Source organism: Pongo abelii, chromosome 19 (assembly GCF_028885655.2).
Source record: "Pongo abelii isolate AG06213 chromosome 19, NHGRI_mPonAbe1-v2.0_pri, whole genome shotgun sequence".
In the NCBI taxonomy this organism is placed as follows: domain Eukaryota; kingdom Metazoa; phylum Chordata; class Mammalia; order Primates; family Hominidae; genus Pongo; species Pongo abelii.
Genome location: NC_072004.2, coordinates 16,386,298 through 16,404,891, shown reverse-complemented (window position 1 = coordinate 16,404,891; position 18,594 = coordinate 16,386,298). Strand labels below are relative to the sequence as shown.

The following is an 18,594-nucleotide window of genomic DNA, read 5'->3' as shown; positions in this document are numbered from 1 at the left end:
AATGACATGGAAACTGAATGAATGGTCTACATAAAGCCAAAGTCATTTCAACAAAGACACAAAACTGTCTTGCTGCCAGCTGGGTTAGATATAGAAATCACAAGTAGAGAAGTTTAACATGGCAACGTTAAAGCCTACTCTGAACATTGTGGAGTGATTGGCATGTAATAAGTAATTGAAAAATTTTTATTTATAGCCATTCACAAAGGAGTCAAAGCAAAATTTATCATTTATATATTTTATATATTTATATATTCAGTGGCCTTTACTATAAAGCATTGAAATAAAAACAGTAGCAATAAATTATCTTAATTATTTGATATTTATATGAAATATGTATAAAAGGATAATAGAAAAATAGAATTGATATTCTTGTAAAACTCAAACACTGAAGAAGATAATCTGGTGATTAAAATAAATAATAACCATGGCTACCATATTTTTAAAAAGAAAATAACAAATGTTGTCTAGAACGTGGACAAATTGAAACCCATATACACTGTTGGAAGAGACTTAAAGTGGTGCAGATGCTGTGCAAAACAGTATGTCAGTTCCTCAAAACTTAAAAGCAGAATTACTGTATAATCCAGCAATTCAGTATTCAGAATTGATATAAGCACTATATTTCACTCAGGTCATTTTAAAACCGCCATAATAACTACTAAATCATTGCATTGGGCCAGGTGCAGTGGCTCATGCCTGTAATGCCAGCACTTTGGGAGGCTGAGGCGGGTGGATCATCTGAGGTCAAGAGTTCAAGACTAGCCTGGAGAGCCTGGTGAAAATCCGTCTCTACTAAACAAAAAATTAGCCGGGTATGGTGGCACAAGCCTTTAACCTCAGCTACTCAGGAGGCTGAGGCAGGAGAATTGTTGGACCCAGGAAGTGGAGGTTGTAGTGAGCCCAGATCATGACACTGCACTCCAGCCTGGGCAGCAAGAGTGAAACTCTGTCTCAAAAAAAAAAAAAAAAAAAAAAAATCATTGCATTGAATTGTATGCTCCAAAATTTTCTTCATTCTCAACAATAAATGGAGATAGGTGATTATAAGAACACAATTCAACATTGCTTGAAAACATTCCAGTAATTTCACTGGAAAAATGTTTATAACATAGAATATGAGCTTAATGGTAAGAAACTTGTTTGCTTTGTTCAATACTGAATACTCAGTTCCAATCACTGGGCCTGGTATGTGAAAAGAGCTTCTTGGTTTAAAAAATTTACTTAAATTGTCAGTGAGTGAGGGAAAAATAAGACACATTTTATGTTATACTACCTACAATAGCAATAGAAATTGTGGAACAGATTGTAATTTTTAAATGCCGATTTTACTTATAATCTATACATAAAAGGAAAATGGAATTAGGTTTTTATTAACTAGAAGAAGCTGTTATGAGAAGGTCGACAGAAGTCTTCTGAGTATTTTCAAGTGCAAAGTTACTTACATTTAAGAAGCAACTTAGATATATGATAAATAAAAAATTTGTTGTGCAATAAAATTACAGTGCAAGACAAACCATAATCTGTACAAAGAACTAAAAACCTAAATATGTCAATGGATCATAAGTATCAAGTGACAACAAATGAATAGATTTTTATAGGGCTCATGACCTCTGCTTATTACATTTAAATGACCGCAAAGGAAAAAATAACTCTTTTGGCAGGTTAATATTTGGATTTTATCGATCATAATCACTTATGCCATGGGTCTGAAAAAATGTTCTGGGCTGCATATATGTTCTGCATATGAATCTTAGAAGAATACTCATTTACTGTCAACAGTAGTTGTTTTAAAAAGTAAAATGACATTTTATGCAGAATTTTCTTCTTTTCCCTTAGCATGCTGTGTTAGTTTCCTAAGGCTAGGAACAGAATAAATGACCACAAACCACAGGGCTTAAGACGATAGAAATTTATTTTTTCACCATTCACGAGGCCAGAAATTCAAAAAGGAGGTGTGAGTATGACTGATTCCTTTGGGAGGCTTTCAGGTAAAATCTCCTTCTTAGCTTCTGGTGGTTTCCAGCTGTCCTTGGCATTCCGTGACTGTAGGCAGCTAACTCCAGACTCTGCCTCCCTTGTCCCATGGCCGTCTTCCCTGTAGGTCTCTGGATGTTCCCACGACCTTCCTGTAAGGACACAGCCATTGGCTTTACGGCCCACCCTAATGCACTGTGACCTTGTCTTAACCAAGTGTATCTGCAGAGACCCTGTTTCCAAATACTTTAACATTCCTGGGTTCCAGCTGGACATGACTTTCTGTGGGACACTATTCAACATGGGAGATAGGCATGTATTTTTTAAAAAATAATGAGTTCTGCCTCTGCTATAAAGCCGCTTTTCTTTTCATTAGTGTTGATTATTATAAAATAGCATGGAGAGTTGACAGAGCTCTAAGTAGTTCTGAACGGCCACAGCGTGGGAAACAAATGGGAGAGTGGGAAGAAATAAGATTTGATAAATAGTTCAGGACAAGATGACAGAAGGGCATGTACATCATGCTAAAAAAAAAAAAAAAAGGTGATTGCTGTTTTGTGGCAAAGAAGAACAATAAAAATTTAGAAATATTTATTAGGTGTCTATTGTGTGTCAATAATGTGCAAATACATTCTGGGGATAATGAGCTGAGAAAGGTATTTGGCTTCATGTGTACCACAGTGCAACAAGAAACCAATTCCTGAGACAGAAACAATTGGTAAAGGAGCACATTTGGTCACGCCTGTAATCCCAGCACTTTGGGAGGCCGAGGCAGGCGGATCACGAGGTCAGGAGATCGAGACCAGCCTGGCTAACATGGTGAAACCCCGTCTCTACTAAAAAAATACAAAAAATTAGCCGGGCGTGGTGGTGGGCGCCTGTCGTCCCAGCTACTGGGGGTGCTGAGGCAGGAGAATGGCGTGAACCTTGGGGGTGGAGCTTGCAGTGAGCGGAGATCTTGCCACTGAACTCCAGCCTGGGCAACAGAGAGAGACTCCGTCTCAAAAAAAACAAAAAAACAAAAAAACAGGAGCATTTGGGTTTCTGAAGCTTGAAGCTGAAAAAAATTAGGTAGAAAACAGGTCTAGCCAAGCTGAAATGTTCCTAGTGTAAACAAAATAATAGGATGAAAATCTCCTGATATCTCAACGGGAAAGCATGAAGAGTTGACAGGAAATAGGATTCAGAGCTTTGCAACATTGTAAAGTGCTACCAGCGTTAAGAATGTTCTTAGAAGAAAGAAAAACATTGGAAAAATAAAAAGAGAAAGGTGGTTGGAGAGTATAAAAAGGAGATGGAGGAAGAAAAGAATATACCAACTGGAAGACCAAAAGTTAAAAACACAAACTTATGGGAACATTTTAACTTTAACTGAGGAATGTTCAGTGAAACAATAGAGCTCTCCCCACCTCTTCTTCCTTTCTCGGTGGTCTTTTCCCCATACTATCTTCTTCCCCTCGCCCTCTCCCCACTGTAGTTTTTTGTTCTTTTTTGAGATGGAGTCTCCCTGTGTCATCCAGGCTGGAGTGCAATGGTGAGTTCTCAGCTCACTGCAACCTCCGCCTCAAGCGATTTTCCTGCCTCAGGCGCTGGAGTAGCTGGGAATACAGGAGCTGGCCATCACGCCCAGCTAATTTTTGTGTTTTTAGTAGAGACTGGGTTTCAGCATGTTGGTCAGGCAGGTCTCGAACTCCTGACCTTGTGATCCGCCCGCATCAGCCTCCCAAAGTGCTGGGATTACAGGCGTGAGCCACCGCTCCCGGCCTTGTCCTCATCGTTTTCTTTTCCACCCTCCTTTCTCCCTCTCCTCACCGTTTTCCTCCACTGTCTTCTCTACCACACTGTCTCTTCCCTGCACTTTCTCCCCGTCTTCTTCCCCACCTTCTTTCTCCCCATCCTACTTTCCAAGGTCTTTCCCACCCTCTCCGTCCCCTCCTCCCCCTCTCCCCGCAGTCTTCTGGGCCCCACTGTCTTCCGCCCGCAGCCAACACTGTTCAGTTCTGAAGCAGCAGAGGGGGCGGGGGCGGGGGTGGCGGCAGCCGTGATGGCACACGCAGCGACTCTCCTGCGTCTCCCGTTGGCTGCTGGGGCGGAGCTCAGGGGCCCAGCTTATGGGGCTGCCTGGGCGCATAGACACACCGGGGGCAGGGACACAGGCGCGCGCACGCGTGGAGAGCTTCTAGGTGAAAGGCAGTGGGAGAGCGCGAGAAGGGGGTGGGCAAGAAGACGATCGGGGGCGAAGACGGTGGGGAGTGGAAGAGGGGAGAAGGGAGAGGGGGAGAGAAAAGCGCGGCAGGAAGTCGCTGCTGCGAGAAGGTGGGGAGATGGAAACGGGAAGAGAATGGTGGGGGAGGGGAAGAAGATGGCGGAAATAAGAGGCTGGGAAAAAAGACGATGGGGAGAGGGAGAGAAGAAAGTGGGAAGAAGATTGCGACTGACAGACGCTCCTGCCAGACGGTGGGAGGACATGGGAAGAAAACGGTGTGAGGGGAAGAAAACGGTGTGGGGGGAAGAAAACGGTGTGGGGGGAAGAAAACGGTGTGAGGGGAAGAAAACGGTTGTGGGGAAGGCGCGGGGAGAAGACGGTGAGGGGAGAAGACGGTGAGGGGAGAAGACGGTGAGGGGAGAAGACGGCGTGGGGAGAGGACGGCGTGGGGAGAGGACGGTGGGAAGAGGAAGAGAGAAGATTTGGTGCGGGGAGAGAAAAGCGCGGCAGGAAGACGCTGCTGCGAGAAGAAGGTGGGGATATGGAGGCGGGTAGAAGACGGAGAATAAGAGGCTGGGAAAGAAGACGATGGGGAGAGGAGAAGAGGGTGGGAAGAAGACTGCGGCAGACATGGGAAGGAAACGGTGCGGGGTGAGGAAGAAAACGGTTGGGGGTAATAGGCCGGGAGAAGACGGTGAGGAGGGGGAGGGGAGAAGAGGGAGCGGCGGGAAGACGCTGCTGGGGGAATAGGCGGGAAGGTGGAGACTGGAAGCGAGCGGGTGGATAGAAGAAGATGGGAGGAAAAGCTGCCGCCACAAGAAGCCGTGCTGCCAGGAATGGGAGAGACTGAGGGGAAGAAAACGGTGGGGAAGGGGAAAAAAACTGCGGGGGAGAAGAAGGTGCGGGAAGAAAACGGTGGGGAAGGGGAAAAAAACTGCGGGGGAGAAGAAGGTGCGGGAAGAAAACAGTAGGGAGACTGCAGAAGAGGATGCGGGAAGACCGCAGTGGGGAAGAAGGAGGGGAGAAGAGGGAGAGGGGAGAAAAAGGTGGGAAGACGTTGGGAAAGGAGAGGGGTGGGAAAGGAGAAGGGTCGGGAAGGAGAGGGGAGGGAAAGGGCAGAAGGTGAGGAAGAAGACTGGAAAAGCGGTGAAGGGAAGAAAAAGGTGGGGAGGGAGTAGGGAAGAGGACGGGTTTGGGGGAAGAAGAAGGGAGGGGAAAGCAGCGAAGACGACCTTGGGGAAATAGATGGAGAGGAGAAAAAGATTGGTGGGAGAGAAGAGGATGAGGCAGGGAGGGGAAGAAAAAGGCAGAAAGACGGGCTGAGAAGAGTGCTGGGAGAAGAAGGGGGAGCGGAGGGAGGGAGAAGGGAAGCGGGGAAAGACGTTGGGAGAAGGTGGTGGGGGAGAAGGCAGTGTGGGAGAAGAGTTGAGGAAAAAAGAAACAATAGTGATACTAACGTTTAAACGTCGTCGTCTTGGAGCAAAAGAAGCAAGTGCTGCTTTAGAGTCCCGGCCTAACTTTGTTCAATAAATTCCCACGTCCAAATATCTTGTGATTGCAGTGTATGTCATTTTTAGTATTTAGATGCAGAGCAGTCTCTAATTGTTAGTGACAGTGCTGTTAAATTGCATGCTGTTCACCAGCTATAAATGAAAACATCACATTTCCTTGAAGTGCACTTTAACGTGTAATTCAAAGACTTTTCCAAGAGGCTTATTGGGGAAAAAATAGAGGTGTGTACCTTTGGCATTGAACATGGAGTCTCTGATTTTAGATTGCATTTGTTTCCCCAAATCTTTAAGATTGTGGCAGAAACATGATTGTGAATACGGCATTCATTTTGTAGGGCAGTGCGTGTTATTTTAACAAAGATAGGGTAAACTGATACGCCTATAAGAAAATGTAATTCAATTTAATTCACTCATACAAATTTAGGTTTCCTAAATATAAAAAAACCCAAAAACAGTTAAATTGCCTTAGTCTTTTAACCTAACTTCATGCTTAGAGTCAAGAGAATTTGTAAATGCAATCCTGTAATGCTGGTGTTGCGTTATGCCTATATAAAATACATGATAAACTTAAATGTTGCTTTTTTATTTGGCATTATGGAACTTCATAGAAGTTTGTGTGTATTAATACAGGTGAACTTGACATAAATTATTAATTGGTGAATGATAACTTATTGCTTGTAAAATAAGCAGTTAAATGTAAGGATGTAAATAAATTTTATATTACCCTATAGTTTATTTTAAATATTTTCTTCTTTTGTATTCTAGTTTAAAATCCTGGAATACTTACTGATATCTTATTTCCCCATGAAAAGGCTTCTGCTAACTATACTGTATTTCCAAGCAAATGTCTGTACCAGAACATCAAGTGCAGAAATTAAGCAAAATCTGTATTTTAGGACAGGTGCAGTGGCTCACACCTGTAATCCTAGCACTTTGGGAGGCCAAGGCAGGTGGATGGCTTGAACTCAGGAGTCCCAGACCAGCCTGGGCAACATGGTGAAACCCTGCCTGTACAAAAATAAACAAATTAGCCAGGCATGGTGGTGCACATCTTGTATTTTATTCAATCTAATTGAAGGCTTCATTTACACTTGGAAAACAAAATGATTTAATGTACTCATATAGAAAATAATTAACCTCATGCCCGAAACGGGTTCACTTACAGCGCACGTTCATTCATTCTGTCAGACAGTGGTTTAAATGTGTCTGAGCACCGCCTGTGAGTCAGGAACACAAGTCAGTATCTGCACTGAATATTACCCAGGCTTTATATAGAGTAGCATAGATAACTTCATGGACATCATCTCTTTAATTTGTTGTGGAACCCTTAACATGACCTCCTCGTATATAATTATCAGTGCTGTTCTTAAATAGATGTTATCATCTGGATATTTACTAGACTTACAATGACTCACTGCAGATATGTCATCCATATCTAATGTGTACTATACTAACTGTAATAAATTCAATTATTAAGTCTCACATGGTGGTTTTGGTTTTAAATCAGCTGTTGGAAATCAGGCGGTTTGTGTTTTGTTCATCTTATTGTACTATGAAGTAAAGTCGATAAAGATTCTGGAAGCACAGCTGTGAAAAGGTCCATTGTTAGGTCCCTCCATGCAAGCTTTGGGTATTTGACACACCATCAGGCATAGGCAACCTTTGCAACATTAAAACAGGAAGTTGCAATTTGGGTCATCCTCAGTCACTGACAGTCTATGTGCAAATTTAACAGCATGGCCACCCTATATACACATAGGACAGTGTTCGGATTGGCTTTTTAAAACAAATTATATCCTTTTGCCAAAAAAAAGATATGCATGGTAATAACTGCAAGTTACCGTGCTTTCTTAAGAAAGAGTATCTGGAAAATATATATGAAAACAAACTACATTTGCCTTTTTAAAAACATTCTATGTTATTGTGGAAGCAAAGTCACAGAAAAAAATGGTTAGAAAAAATCTGAATCAGCATGAAATAAAATATTTTGAGGGTCATTGAACATTGTTCATTTTCATGAAAATAAGACAAGTTCATTTAGCAGAGGTATTTCTGTAATTGTGATACATTAGCAAAATTAGCTGTGTTCTGCAGTGCTTGAACTTGCTCTGTGTATGAAATGGCGTACCGTTAATACAAGGAAATTTGTTGTGAAACACATACTGTAGAATTAAGTTCAAAATCTATCTGTGCTTAAATCACTTAATTTTGTTAAATAAAACTTGGTTTCCAACATTGGTTTTTTTTTTCTCCAGAAAAGCACAATCTGCTAAATTCTTAACCAAGTGGAAGAGAGAAAATATTCAAGAAAAATAAAGCAATTGTGCATGTCACACTATAGTTCAAAGTGTTCTGATACTGAAGCTATGTCCAGTATTTTAAGCTGCTTTTATGCAGAGTGATTACTTCTACATTAATCTCAGAAGATTCTAGATGGAAATTCAAAGGGGCCCAGCCAATTAAATGTGACTGAGAGAATCCTAGTGATACTTACTGACTTTTCTGCTTTCTGATCATTGATCAGATGGTTACAGATGCATGAAAGATAGATGATTTTTAAAAACAAAGATGTTATTTAAAATATCAGTGTTCAGTACTTGCATTTGCAAGAACATAAATATTAGATGATACTGAGAACATTCCTTAATCAGCAAAGGTAAAATGTTGTTGTTCTGATTCTGAAAAAAATGAAGAGGGTTACCATGAAATTATTAACTTTTTTTTTTTTGAGACATAGTCTTGCTGTGTTGCCCAGGCTGGAGTGCAGTGGTGTGATCTCAGCTCACTGCAAGCTCCGCCTCCTGGGTTCACGCCATTCTCCTGCCTCAGCCTCCCAAGTAGCTAGGACTACAGGCGCCCACCACCACGCCTGGCTAATTTTTTGTATTTTTAGTAGAGATGGGGTTTCACCATGGTCTCAATCTCCTGACCTCATGATCCGCCCACCTCAGCCTCCCAAAGTGCAGGGATTACAGGCGTGAGCTACCACGCCTGGCTGAAATTATTAATATTTTACTTACATTTATTACCAAATCATTGAATTCTAAAGTAGAATTGCTGAAGTCACTGGAGTTCGATACTTCAGGATTGATGGTTTTGGTTGAATTCTCAAAAAAGTCAAACTATATATGGTATAAACAAATATGTTCATTTGTTTAATAGAAATTAAATATATATACATACAGCATTCTTAGGTCAAATAGTCAATTGAATGGTTAACAATACTACTTCCCAGTCAATTGCTTTGTCATTGTTAAGATAAATCTTCAAAGAGTTTGGATGTTTTTTAAAATAAGATTTGACTTGTAACTAACATAAGTATGAATTTGATAGTTAGATTTTGATTTGTCACAAATCTGAATGATTATAGAAAATTGTTTCAATATGTCAAATTAGTTCCATGGCACCTGTGGTTATGTAACTGTTGGTACCTGTGGGGAGGGGTCCTTTTTTTCTTAATTCTCAAGCCCATAAGCAATCATCAACAGTACTCAATTCTGATTCCTTTTCTTGGGGCTACATAAAGTTTAATCCCTGTCTCTATTTCTAGAAGTATCTAGAAAACCTTCCTATCATGAGAGAGTCTTTTGCCAGACAATATAGTAGTTTTTCAGGGGTGCAACTGCTTGGATAGATATTTTCAGTTTGGAGTTGTAAAATCATGTTCTATCATCTCAACTATTCCATATGCCAGCAGTGTTTTGGGATTGTGACATAACATTTTATTTTTCATTTTATTCACTTGGAAAAAATCAAATAATAACTATGCTGTTGACTTAGGAATCAGAGGTATTTGCTGTTTGTTACAGAGTAGGAACATTGCAATTACCTCAAGAAAATGATGACATTCTTCTAGACTGAAAAATGCATGTGTCCTTGACCAAATAACAACTCTCTTTCTTGTACAGATGGCCTGGACACTCAGAAACTGCCTATTCAGAACATGGCACATCATAGAGATGAAGTTTTAATAATTTTATTTGCACATGTTTTCTGATTGTTCTGTTTCACTGTGAACTCTCAGTACCAACAATTAATAACAGGTAATTTGGAGGCTGGTGTTTACAACTGATTGATCACACCAGTTACAGATTTCTTTGTTCCTTCTCCACCTCATTCTATGCTGTGACAACAAGTAAGACATTTATAAATATAAACATTTTATTTGCAGTGTAGCATACATTCAAATTAGGTGCTTGTGTAGACATTTTGACAAATATTGCCATTTCTCTTTTAACACATAGGTCCTTAGTAAGCACTGCTTTCTAACACCAGTTTAAAATAGTTCTTAATTCTTTTCATCTAATGTTACAATATAAAAGTTTCAAGAAGGGCGCAAAGAAAAAATTATTTTTCAAATAAAACTATTATCAGACATAATCAAGAACATTTTTATAAGATAATTTTGTGAGGTCAACAACAAAACAACACAAGTGAGAGAAAATTTCAAATACCATTTTTAATGATGAATAAATGTCAGACTTATGCTTCTGATAAAGACAGAGTAGGTATCCTAGAATAATTTAAATTAGGTTTTGTATGTAAAGTAACATTTTAAAACAAATCAGGTCCAGGCACGGTGGCTCACGCCTATAATCCCAGCACTTTGGGAGGCCGAGGCGGGTGGATCACCTGAGGTCAGGAGGTTGAGACCAGCCTGGCTAACATGGCAAAACCCTGTGTCTACTAAAAATACAAAAATTAGTAGTTGCGTGCACCTGTAGTCACAGCTACTCAGGAAGCTGAGGCAGGAGAATCCCTTGATTCTCAGAGGTGGAGGTTGCAGTCAGCCGAGATTGTGACAGAGCAAGACTCCATCACAAAAAAATTAAAATAAAATAAATAAATGAATACAAATAAATAAGAGGTAATAATTTATTATTATTTTTTAACACTAACTGAGTTAATGCACAGCCAAGAATTGTCAGGCTGAGATTTGGAGACAAACAGCATCTAGAGAAATAAGAGCTGCTTTGCCCTGGAGCCATTTATTACTTCAGATGGGATATCTACCAGGTTGTGTTAAACCTCTACTAGTCTTGCAGAGGCCCCCAGTTTGGTCATGGATATCAAAAGCTGCTGGTACATTAAAGCAGTGAGAAGGAACCAGAATTCACCCAATCACCACAGCAGGCTGGCTGCTCTCCACCTGAGTGCCCCAAAAAGGTTCCAACTCCAAATTTTTATGAAAGTAATTCAGAATTTGACTGTCCTTATACTTCTGGCATGAGCAAATAGCAATCATTTGAGAAAGAAAACATTAGTTGGGCCTCTAAAGACAGACAAAACCAGTTGCTCATCCACTATATTTTGTACATTTGCTCAAAGATACGAGGGTCAATGAAGAAAAAAGACGCTGTGAGAAGGAATAAACAGATGCCAAGGAAAAAGAAAAAAAAAGTGTCAAAGCAACTAGAATTACTATATTCAAAGACATGACGTCAAGCTTGGAAACTTCAACAAGAAAGTGGAAACTACAAAATTGACAGATTAGGGTAAATAAAAACACACAAAAATTCTAAGACTAAAAAATGAGAGGAAGAAAAAGGTAACTCAATAAATGAGTTTAACAGCAAATGAGGCTGGGTGCCATGGCTCATGCCTGTAATCCCAGCACTTTGGGAGGCTGAGGAGGGTGGATCACAAGGTCAGGAGATCAAGATCATCCTGGCTAACAGAGTGAAACCCCGTCTCTACTAAAAATACAAAAAATTAGCCAGGCGTGGTGGTGGGCACCTTTAGTCCCAGCTACTCAGGAGGCTGAGGCAGGAGAATGTCATGAACCTGGGAGGTGGAGCTTGCAGTGAGCCAAGATCGCGCCACTGCACTCCAACCTGGGCAACAGAGGAAACTCCATCTCAAACAAACAAACAAACAAACAAACAACAAAAAAATTTTGTGAATCAAAGCATCTCTTACAGGACTACTGCTTCCACCCCTGCCCATCTGTCATCTCAAGTCTCGATTAGTAGCCTGTCCTAGATGCTTTTTACTCCTTCTATTGTTCCTTTTGTCTTTCCATGAAGCCATCTAGCTGATTTTTTGAAAATATTTAAAATGTCACCTTTGGCTCAAATTCTTTGAATGAGGGCAAAACTCATCTTTTCTTTTCTTAAAAAAATTTAACTTTTAAGGTCAGGGTACATATGCACGCTTGTTCCATAGGTACACTCGTGTCATGGGAGTTTGTTGTATAGATTCTTTCATCATCCAGGTATTAAGCCGAGTACCCACTATTTTTTTTTTCTGCTCTTCTCCCTCCTCCCACCCTCAACCCTTCGAAAGGCCCCAGTGTTTGTCGTTCCCCTCTATGTGTCCATGTGTTCTCATCATTTAGTTCCCACTTATAAGCTTGCTAAGGATAATGGCCTACAGCTCCATCCATGTCCCTGCAGAGGACATGATCTCATTCTTTTTTATGGCTGCATAGTACTCCATGGTGTATATATACCACATTTTCTTTATCCAGCCTATCATTGATGGGTATTTGGGTTGATTCCATGTCTTTGCTATTGTGACTAGTGCTGGAATGAACATACACATGCATGTGTCTTTATAATAAAATGATTTATATTCCTTTGGGTATATAGGCAGTAATGGGATTGCTTCATTGAATGGTATTTCAGTCTTGGGTCTTTAAGGAATTGCCACTGTCTTCCATAATGGCTGAATTAATTTACACTCCCACTAACAGTGCCTAAGTGTTCCTTTTTCTCCACAACCTTGCCAGCATCTGTTATTTTTTGACTTTTTAGTAGTAGCCATTCTGACTAGTGTGAGATGGTATCTCATTGTGGTTTTGATTTGTGTTTCTCTAATGATCAGAGATGTTGAAAGTCTTTTCAAAAGAAAACTCATTTTTCTTGCACTGTTGAGCTGATTACTGTCAGTTCCAAATCTCCCCCCTTTACCCTGCTTGCTGGCTTTGCCTTGTCTGTGGCACGGTGTGAAACTTCATCTGCAGAATCTGCGAAAGGGATGCTGGAGAAGGTTGGGGCTCTTTCTAGTTCTGAGTGCTCCTCTTACCTTGCTCTTGTGGGGGACAGCAGCCAACTCTGGCCATCACCTCTCTGGGGACAGAGCAGGTCACAAGCAGCACCTAGGGGAGCAGCTTTCCAGTGTTTTGTCAGTGTAGAAACAGCAAAATTCTCTGCTGTCAAGCAGGCCACATCCTCACCCTCTCCAAGGAGGTCAAGCACTCAGTTCTGGTGTGTGTGGGAGATTCTTCCAGATTTGTTTCTTCCTGCAGTGCTTGCCTGAAGCTCTGGAGAGCACATTGGCAGCTCCGTGAATTTGCTGTCCCTATTTTGTGTGTGTGTTTGCTTTGCCTTTCCTAAGCTTGTTCAACCCACAGCCCAGGGCTGGTTTGAATGAGGCCCAACACAAATTTGTAAACTTTCTTAAAACACTATGAGATTTTTGGCTGGGTGCCAGTGGTTCATGCCTAGAATCCCAGCACTTTGGGAGGCCGAGGCAGGCAGATCACTTGAGTTCAGGAGTTCAAGACCAGCCTGGCCAACATGGTGAAAACCCATCTCTCTCTACTAATAAAGTACAAAAATTAGCCAGGTGTGGTGGCACATGCCTGTAATACCACCTACTCAGGAGGCTGAAGCACGAGAATTGATTGAGTCTGGAGGCAGAGGTTGCAGTGAGATGAGATCATGCCACTACACTCCAGCCTGGGTGACAGAGTAAGACTCTGTCCAAAAAAACAAAACAACAGGCTGGGTGCAGTGGCTCACACCTGTAATCCCAGAACTTTGGGAGCCTGAGCTGAGCAGATCACGAGATCAAGAGATCGAGACCATGCTGGCCAACATGGTGAAACCTCGTCTCTACTTAAAATACAAAAATTAGCTGGGTGTGTGCCTGTAGTTCCAGCTACTGGGGAGGCTGAAGCAGGAGAATCGCTTAAACCCAGGAAGCGGAGGTTGCACTGAGTCAAGATGGTGCCACTGCACTCCAGTCTGGCAACAGGGCAAGGCTCCGTATCAAAAAAAAAACAAAAAAAAACCCCAAAAACCAAAAAACAAACAAAACAACAACAACAAAAACCCAAAACAAACAGAAAAACACTACGAGATTTTTTATGAAAAAAAAATTTTTTTAGCTTATTATCCACCATTAGTGTTCATGTATTTCATGTGTGGCCCGAGACAATTCCTCCAATGTGGCCTAGGGAAGCCAAAAGATTGGACACCCCTGCTTTAAGAGAGAATTCCCTGAAATAGTTAACAGTTATTTACTTTCAATTTTCCTTATTCAAATTACTGTGCAGTTTCAGTCTCCTGGTTGGACAGTAACTGACCACAATGTCTTCCAAGGCCTTCCATTATTTAGTTCCTGGCATTGCTCTGAAACTGTCATCTACCATCCTCCCATTGTGCACTTTGCTCTGGCCTCACTGATGGACACATTCTTCCCAGAACATCCTCCTACTTAAATTTGTCTTACTTTTTGCCTAGAATCTTCTTCTTGCTATTCAAATGTCTCATTACCAGAATTTTCCACATATGATGAAAATGTGCTTCTAATACAACACTTTCTCTCTACTTTAGCCTGCTTCATTTTTCATAAACATTCTTGTCACCACATGACATGTTACAGTCATTTATTTCCTGGTTCTCTGACTCTTCTCACTGGAAAGTTATGCCCTTGACAGCATACACAGTCTGTTTTGTTCCTGGTTAATCCTTGTGCCTGCACCTCCGTATAACCTAGCACATGGTAGACAATGAAACGACTGAATGAATTAATGAATAAATGAAGTAGTATACTTCCTAGATGAGAAAACTGAGACTCAAAAGTGATAAGTACCAAATCAGTATAACATAAAAGTTAGGAGTTTAAGCTCTTTGGGGAGAAATGTGGGTTTTGCTACATCCTACTACTGTAACTTACATATATTTCTTAAATTCTCTGTGCCTCATTTTCCTTATCTGAAAAATGTGGATTATAATGGTAACTAATTTATACTGTGGCTATATAGAGTAAATAAATTATGTATATAATATGCCTAGTACAGTGCTTGACACAAATTAACAATTCCACATATTTAGTTAGTTGTACAATTATCTGTAGCTGCAAAACTATAAATGCAGGTTTGTCTTCTTTCTGGAGAGATAGCAAGAGAAAGGTTAAGTTTATAAAATGCCTAAGCAATAAAAACTATATTATCAGAGTAAAATGCCTAAACGAGGGCTGGTTTTAATATCAACTAATTAGTAGCTGCCTAATAGTAAGAACTGACTCCAAAATCAAGTAGACAAGAAAATGGTTGAGGAGGCTGACCACATCCTATGCTGTACTGCACGTGGAGTAACCATGTCACAGCAGTGATGCCGTATTTCTTTTCTTTGACTGAATCGTGGTGTCACAGATGAGAACCAAGGGACTAGATAGGTCATAGATAGATAGGTACACACATACTATACCTGTGATTTTTAGGTACACACATACACATACCTGTCTGTTTCTGTCTCGCAGGGTCTACAAAGGAATTCCCCCCACCGGTGAGTGACTGGGCATGCTCACTCCTTCTGGACATTGAGGAAGTCAAGGCTATGTGTGAATGCAAACATTCATACATATCCACATATGTAGATAGATACATCCATATATGGATACATATATGGATAGAGAGATTTTTTAAAACTGCTGAACAAAAATCCAGTGATCTATGAAAGTGAAGGACAAATATGGTTATATAAAGAGTCTTTCAATGAATTTTCAGCAGATATAGATCTTTTTGTGCTGAAACAGAGGATCACTGTTTCCTTTCTTTTGTAAACACAGGTCTATGAGTGGCTAAAGGGATTATATGAAAACTGAGCATTTTCATTCTGTATCTAGTTTTAGAAATTGAGGAAAATGTCTATTGTGAAATATTACAGTTTCTGAACCTAGTTTACCTTTGAAAATAGTTTTGTGTGCCCTTTGAAGGTAACTGGCATTTTATTTTGGTTAAATATTTTCTAGCAGAACCTTGAATCAAGTTGCTTTGATATTTCCATATCAGCCTCCTGGGTAGCTGGGACCATAAGCATATACCACCACACAAGGCTAATTTTTATATTTTTTGTAGGGCCAGGGTTTCTTCATGTTGGCCAGTCTTGTCTAAAACTTCTGACCTCAAGCAATCAGCCCACCTCAGCCTCCATGGATCATGGAGAGCACTTTTCACCATTCTGCATTATTTTGTTTGCTGCCTGGCGTCTCCTCAGGAGCCACCTGGGTTCTGGTCCCAAATGCCCCAGCTCAGCCCAGGGGAACCTGGGAGGTGCTCAATCCATAATGCTGGCTGCTCCCTGGCCAGAAGAGCTCTTGGTGGTTCTGTCAGCCCTTCTGGGTGACCCTGGCCTCTGCCCTGGGGAAGCTCCCATCCCTCTGGATTGCCCATCTTCCCTAGGATCCCTGCAGCCCCCAAAATGCCTTACGTGAGACCAAATCGTTCTCTAAACACCACATGCCTTACTTGACTCCATATGGCTCTCTGAACATCATGTGGTGACCTCTTGCCCTTCTCCTTCATGACCTGTAGGGCAGGGCCAAGAGGAGGAAGCAGACTCAGAACACACAAAAGACTCCCTGCCCCAAATGGCAGTCACCCCACTGTCAGCACTTCTGGAAGGAAAGGAGGAAGATTTCCTTCTGCAGAAAGCTCCTTTTTTGCCTTGTTTCTGAAACCAGGGCAGGTCAGCAGAACCCAGCACACCTGTGGTGCCTGAGTCACTGTCTGTGCCCAGGATGTGCATCTGACCACAGCCCCAACCCCCAACCTGGGCTCGACGTGCCCTCCAGCTGGAGTCCTGGGCTCCTGACATGGCCTGGCCTGTTTGTCCTGCTCTGGCCGAGTTTGGGAGGGCCTTAGCTTGTATTCCCTGGGGTTCTTAGACTTGACTTCCTCAATGGTTAGAAGGAGTGAGCATGTCCAGTCCCTCACCAGTGGGGGGAATTCCTTTATAGACCCTGCGAGACAGGAACAGACAGAACACTTTAGTGAGAAGGACACAGGGTGACCAAGGGAGGATCAGAGCCTGAGGGTTCTGGAAGTCTCCAGCCTTTTTCAGATCCCAGGGAGAGGCAGGCCTCCCCCCAACAATTGAAAGTGTGGAGGAGCACTCAGGGTTGTGCACTCTGACCTGGACCTATTCCTTTCTTCTGGTCACCCGGGCACGTCCCTACCCCTGAGCAAGGGGTGGCCCAGGTCCTGGCATTAGGTTTTCTCCTAGAAAGGCAATGCTTGCCTGGATGGGCAAAAGGCTGGCAACCAGGCCTGGTGTCCTCTAAGTGAGGACAGGGTGCTACCCACCCGCTGAGGCCAGGTCACGGCCATGGGTGCCTGTCTCCTGGCTCTGCAGAGAGCAGTCACAGGGCCACTCCCTCCCCATGTTACCTTTTTGCCATTCTTATATTTTGGCCCGTCTCCAAGCATCTTCAGCTATTTGTCAGTGCATTTTGTTTCCTGACCTCATTGCTGTCAAATGAGCGAGGATGGAGTTAGCGGAGCTGTTTGGCCTCTGGTGGCGACCCATGGATGCTGGGTCCTGGGCTCCAGGAACTGGAATGAGCCAGCAAAGGGCAGACCCTGGGGGGCTGAGACCCTCTGATAGAATGGGCACCAGTTGCCTGGCCTCCTGACATGAGGACTCAGCATCCTCAGACCACAAAAACCCTGGGTTTTGGTTGTTTCCAATCATTCAGCTGGGGTCCTGGAACAAGAAGGCAGTGACTTCTGAGCAAGACTGTAGTTCTTGGTTTGGGTTTTGATTGAACCACCACGGGGACAGAGTCTTGAGGTCAGGTGGAGCAGGAACTGCCATTTTCCTGAGTGACAGCGTGTCACTCCCAGTCACCACCACCTTGGCCCACAGGCTGCCCCCTCTGCCTGACCCATCAGCCCTGATTCCTTGTCCCTGGGGCAGCCTCCCATGCAGCAGGCACAGGCTCTTATCTTTACCTCCTGCGCACTGATAGGAGCCATTCTCATCTCACTGTAAGACAACTCAGACAGAGCTGAGGACCTGCCCGGGCCAGGAGCCATCTCCCTCCCTGAGAGGGCCCCAGCCCCCCCGCCATCCATCCTAAGTCTCAGCCCAGAAGAAGGCACATGGAAGGAAGGCAAGGGCCTCCCTGTGGAGCTGGGCACATGGTCCCTGTGAGGCACCAGGACCCTGGAAAAGAAGGAGTGTGAGGCTGGCCTGGCAGGGGTCACTCGGGGCCCACAAGGGGCCTCAGGCCGCACAATGGGAATGCCCCTCCTGGGCTGGAAGTGGCACCCTCTGTGGGAGCTGGGAAAGTCCAGTCCTGAGACAGGATTGGGGGCACCTAGGGTGGGTGGTTGAGCCCTGACTGACAGCAGTGCCTTGGGAGTGACCACATCAACCACCAGAGTCCAGGGAGCCTGGCCTGAGAGCTGCCCAGTGCCCAGAGGATGGACCTGGAGCCCGTCCCATCTGACACTCCCCACGGGCCTTGCAGGGTCTGACCTCCCAGCGTGCACATGTCTCTCCCTGCAGCCTGGCTGCTGACCCTGCCTGTTCCCCATCTTCCCCTATCCTGCTCAGCCCAGAGACCGTGACCCTGTCTCCAGCCACCCTGGTCTTCCTGTGACCCTCTTCCTGTCAGCGCCTAGGCATGAGACCCCCAGGTGTGTCACTGGGCTGCCCAGAATGCTGGGGAGAAGCCTGGGTTGACAAGGGTGACCAACGGCCCAGTCAACAGTGGGGATGGCCCACCACCCCGCCTCCAGCCAAAGCTGGCTCTCAGGGCAGTCAGCCTTCATCCCTCAGCCTCCTCCCAGCCACTGCAGCAGCCGGAACATGGGGTGCCTGGCTGTCCTACCTGCACTGACTCAGCCCCGTCACCCACCCTGCGTGGTGCTGACTGAGCCAGCGG

General features: G+C 43.3%; 1 protein-coding gene and 1 long non-coding RNA gene across 2 annotated transcripts; one reads left to right on the top strand and one right to left on the bottom strand.

The window, feature by feature from the left end:
• Positions 1–1,897: 1,897 nt before the first annotated feature.
• LOC129051215 (uncharacterized) lies at positions 1,898–5,183 on the bottom strand. Its single transcript, XM_054536285.2, has 2 exons — positions 4,117–5,183; positions 1,898–2,129 (listed from the first exon to the last, which is right to left on the bottom strand). Exons 1-2 carry the CDS (start codon positions 4,813–4,815, stop codon positions 1,929–1,931), a joined length of 900 nt encoding a protein of 299 aa, XP_054392260.1. The 5' UTR covers positions 4,816–5,183; the 3' UTR covers positions 1,898–1,928.
• LOC134760513 (uncharacterized) lies at positions 4,958–5,730 on the top strand. Its single transcript, XR_010138068.1, has 2 exons — positions 4,958–5,082; positions 5,135–5,730. It is a non-coding gene; the product is annotated as an uncharacterized LOC134760513 (long non-coding RNA).
• Positions 5,731–18,594: the final 12,864 nt, after the last annotated feature.

What these genes read in the sequence shown, in the direction of transcription:
- LOC129051215 (XM_054536285.2), bottom strand. Translation starts at nt 4,815, where the DNA reads ATGTCTGCCGCAGTCTTCTTCCCACCCTCTTCTCCTCTCCCCATCGTC. An exon ending in CGCCTGTGTCCCTGCCCCCG is followed by an intron (nt 2,130 to 4,116) that starts GTGTGTCTATGC and finishes GTGTCCTTACAG; the next exon opens with GAAGGTCGTGGGAACATCCA.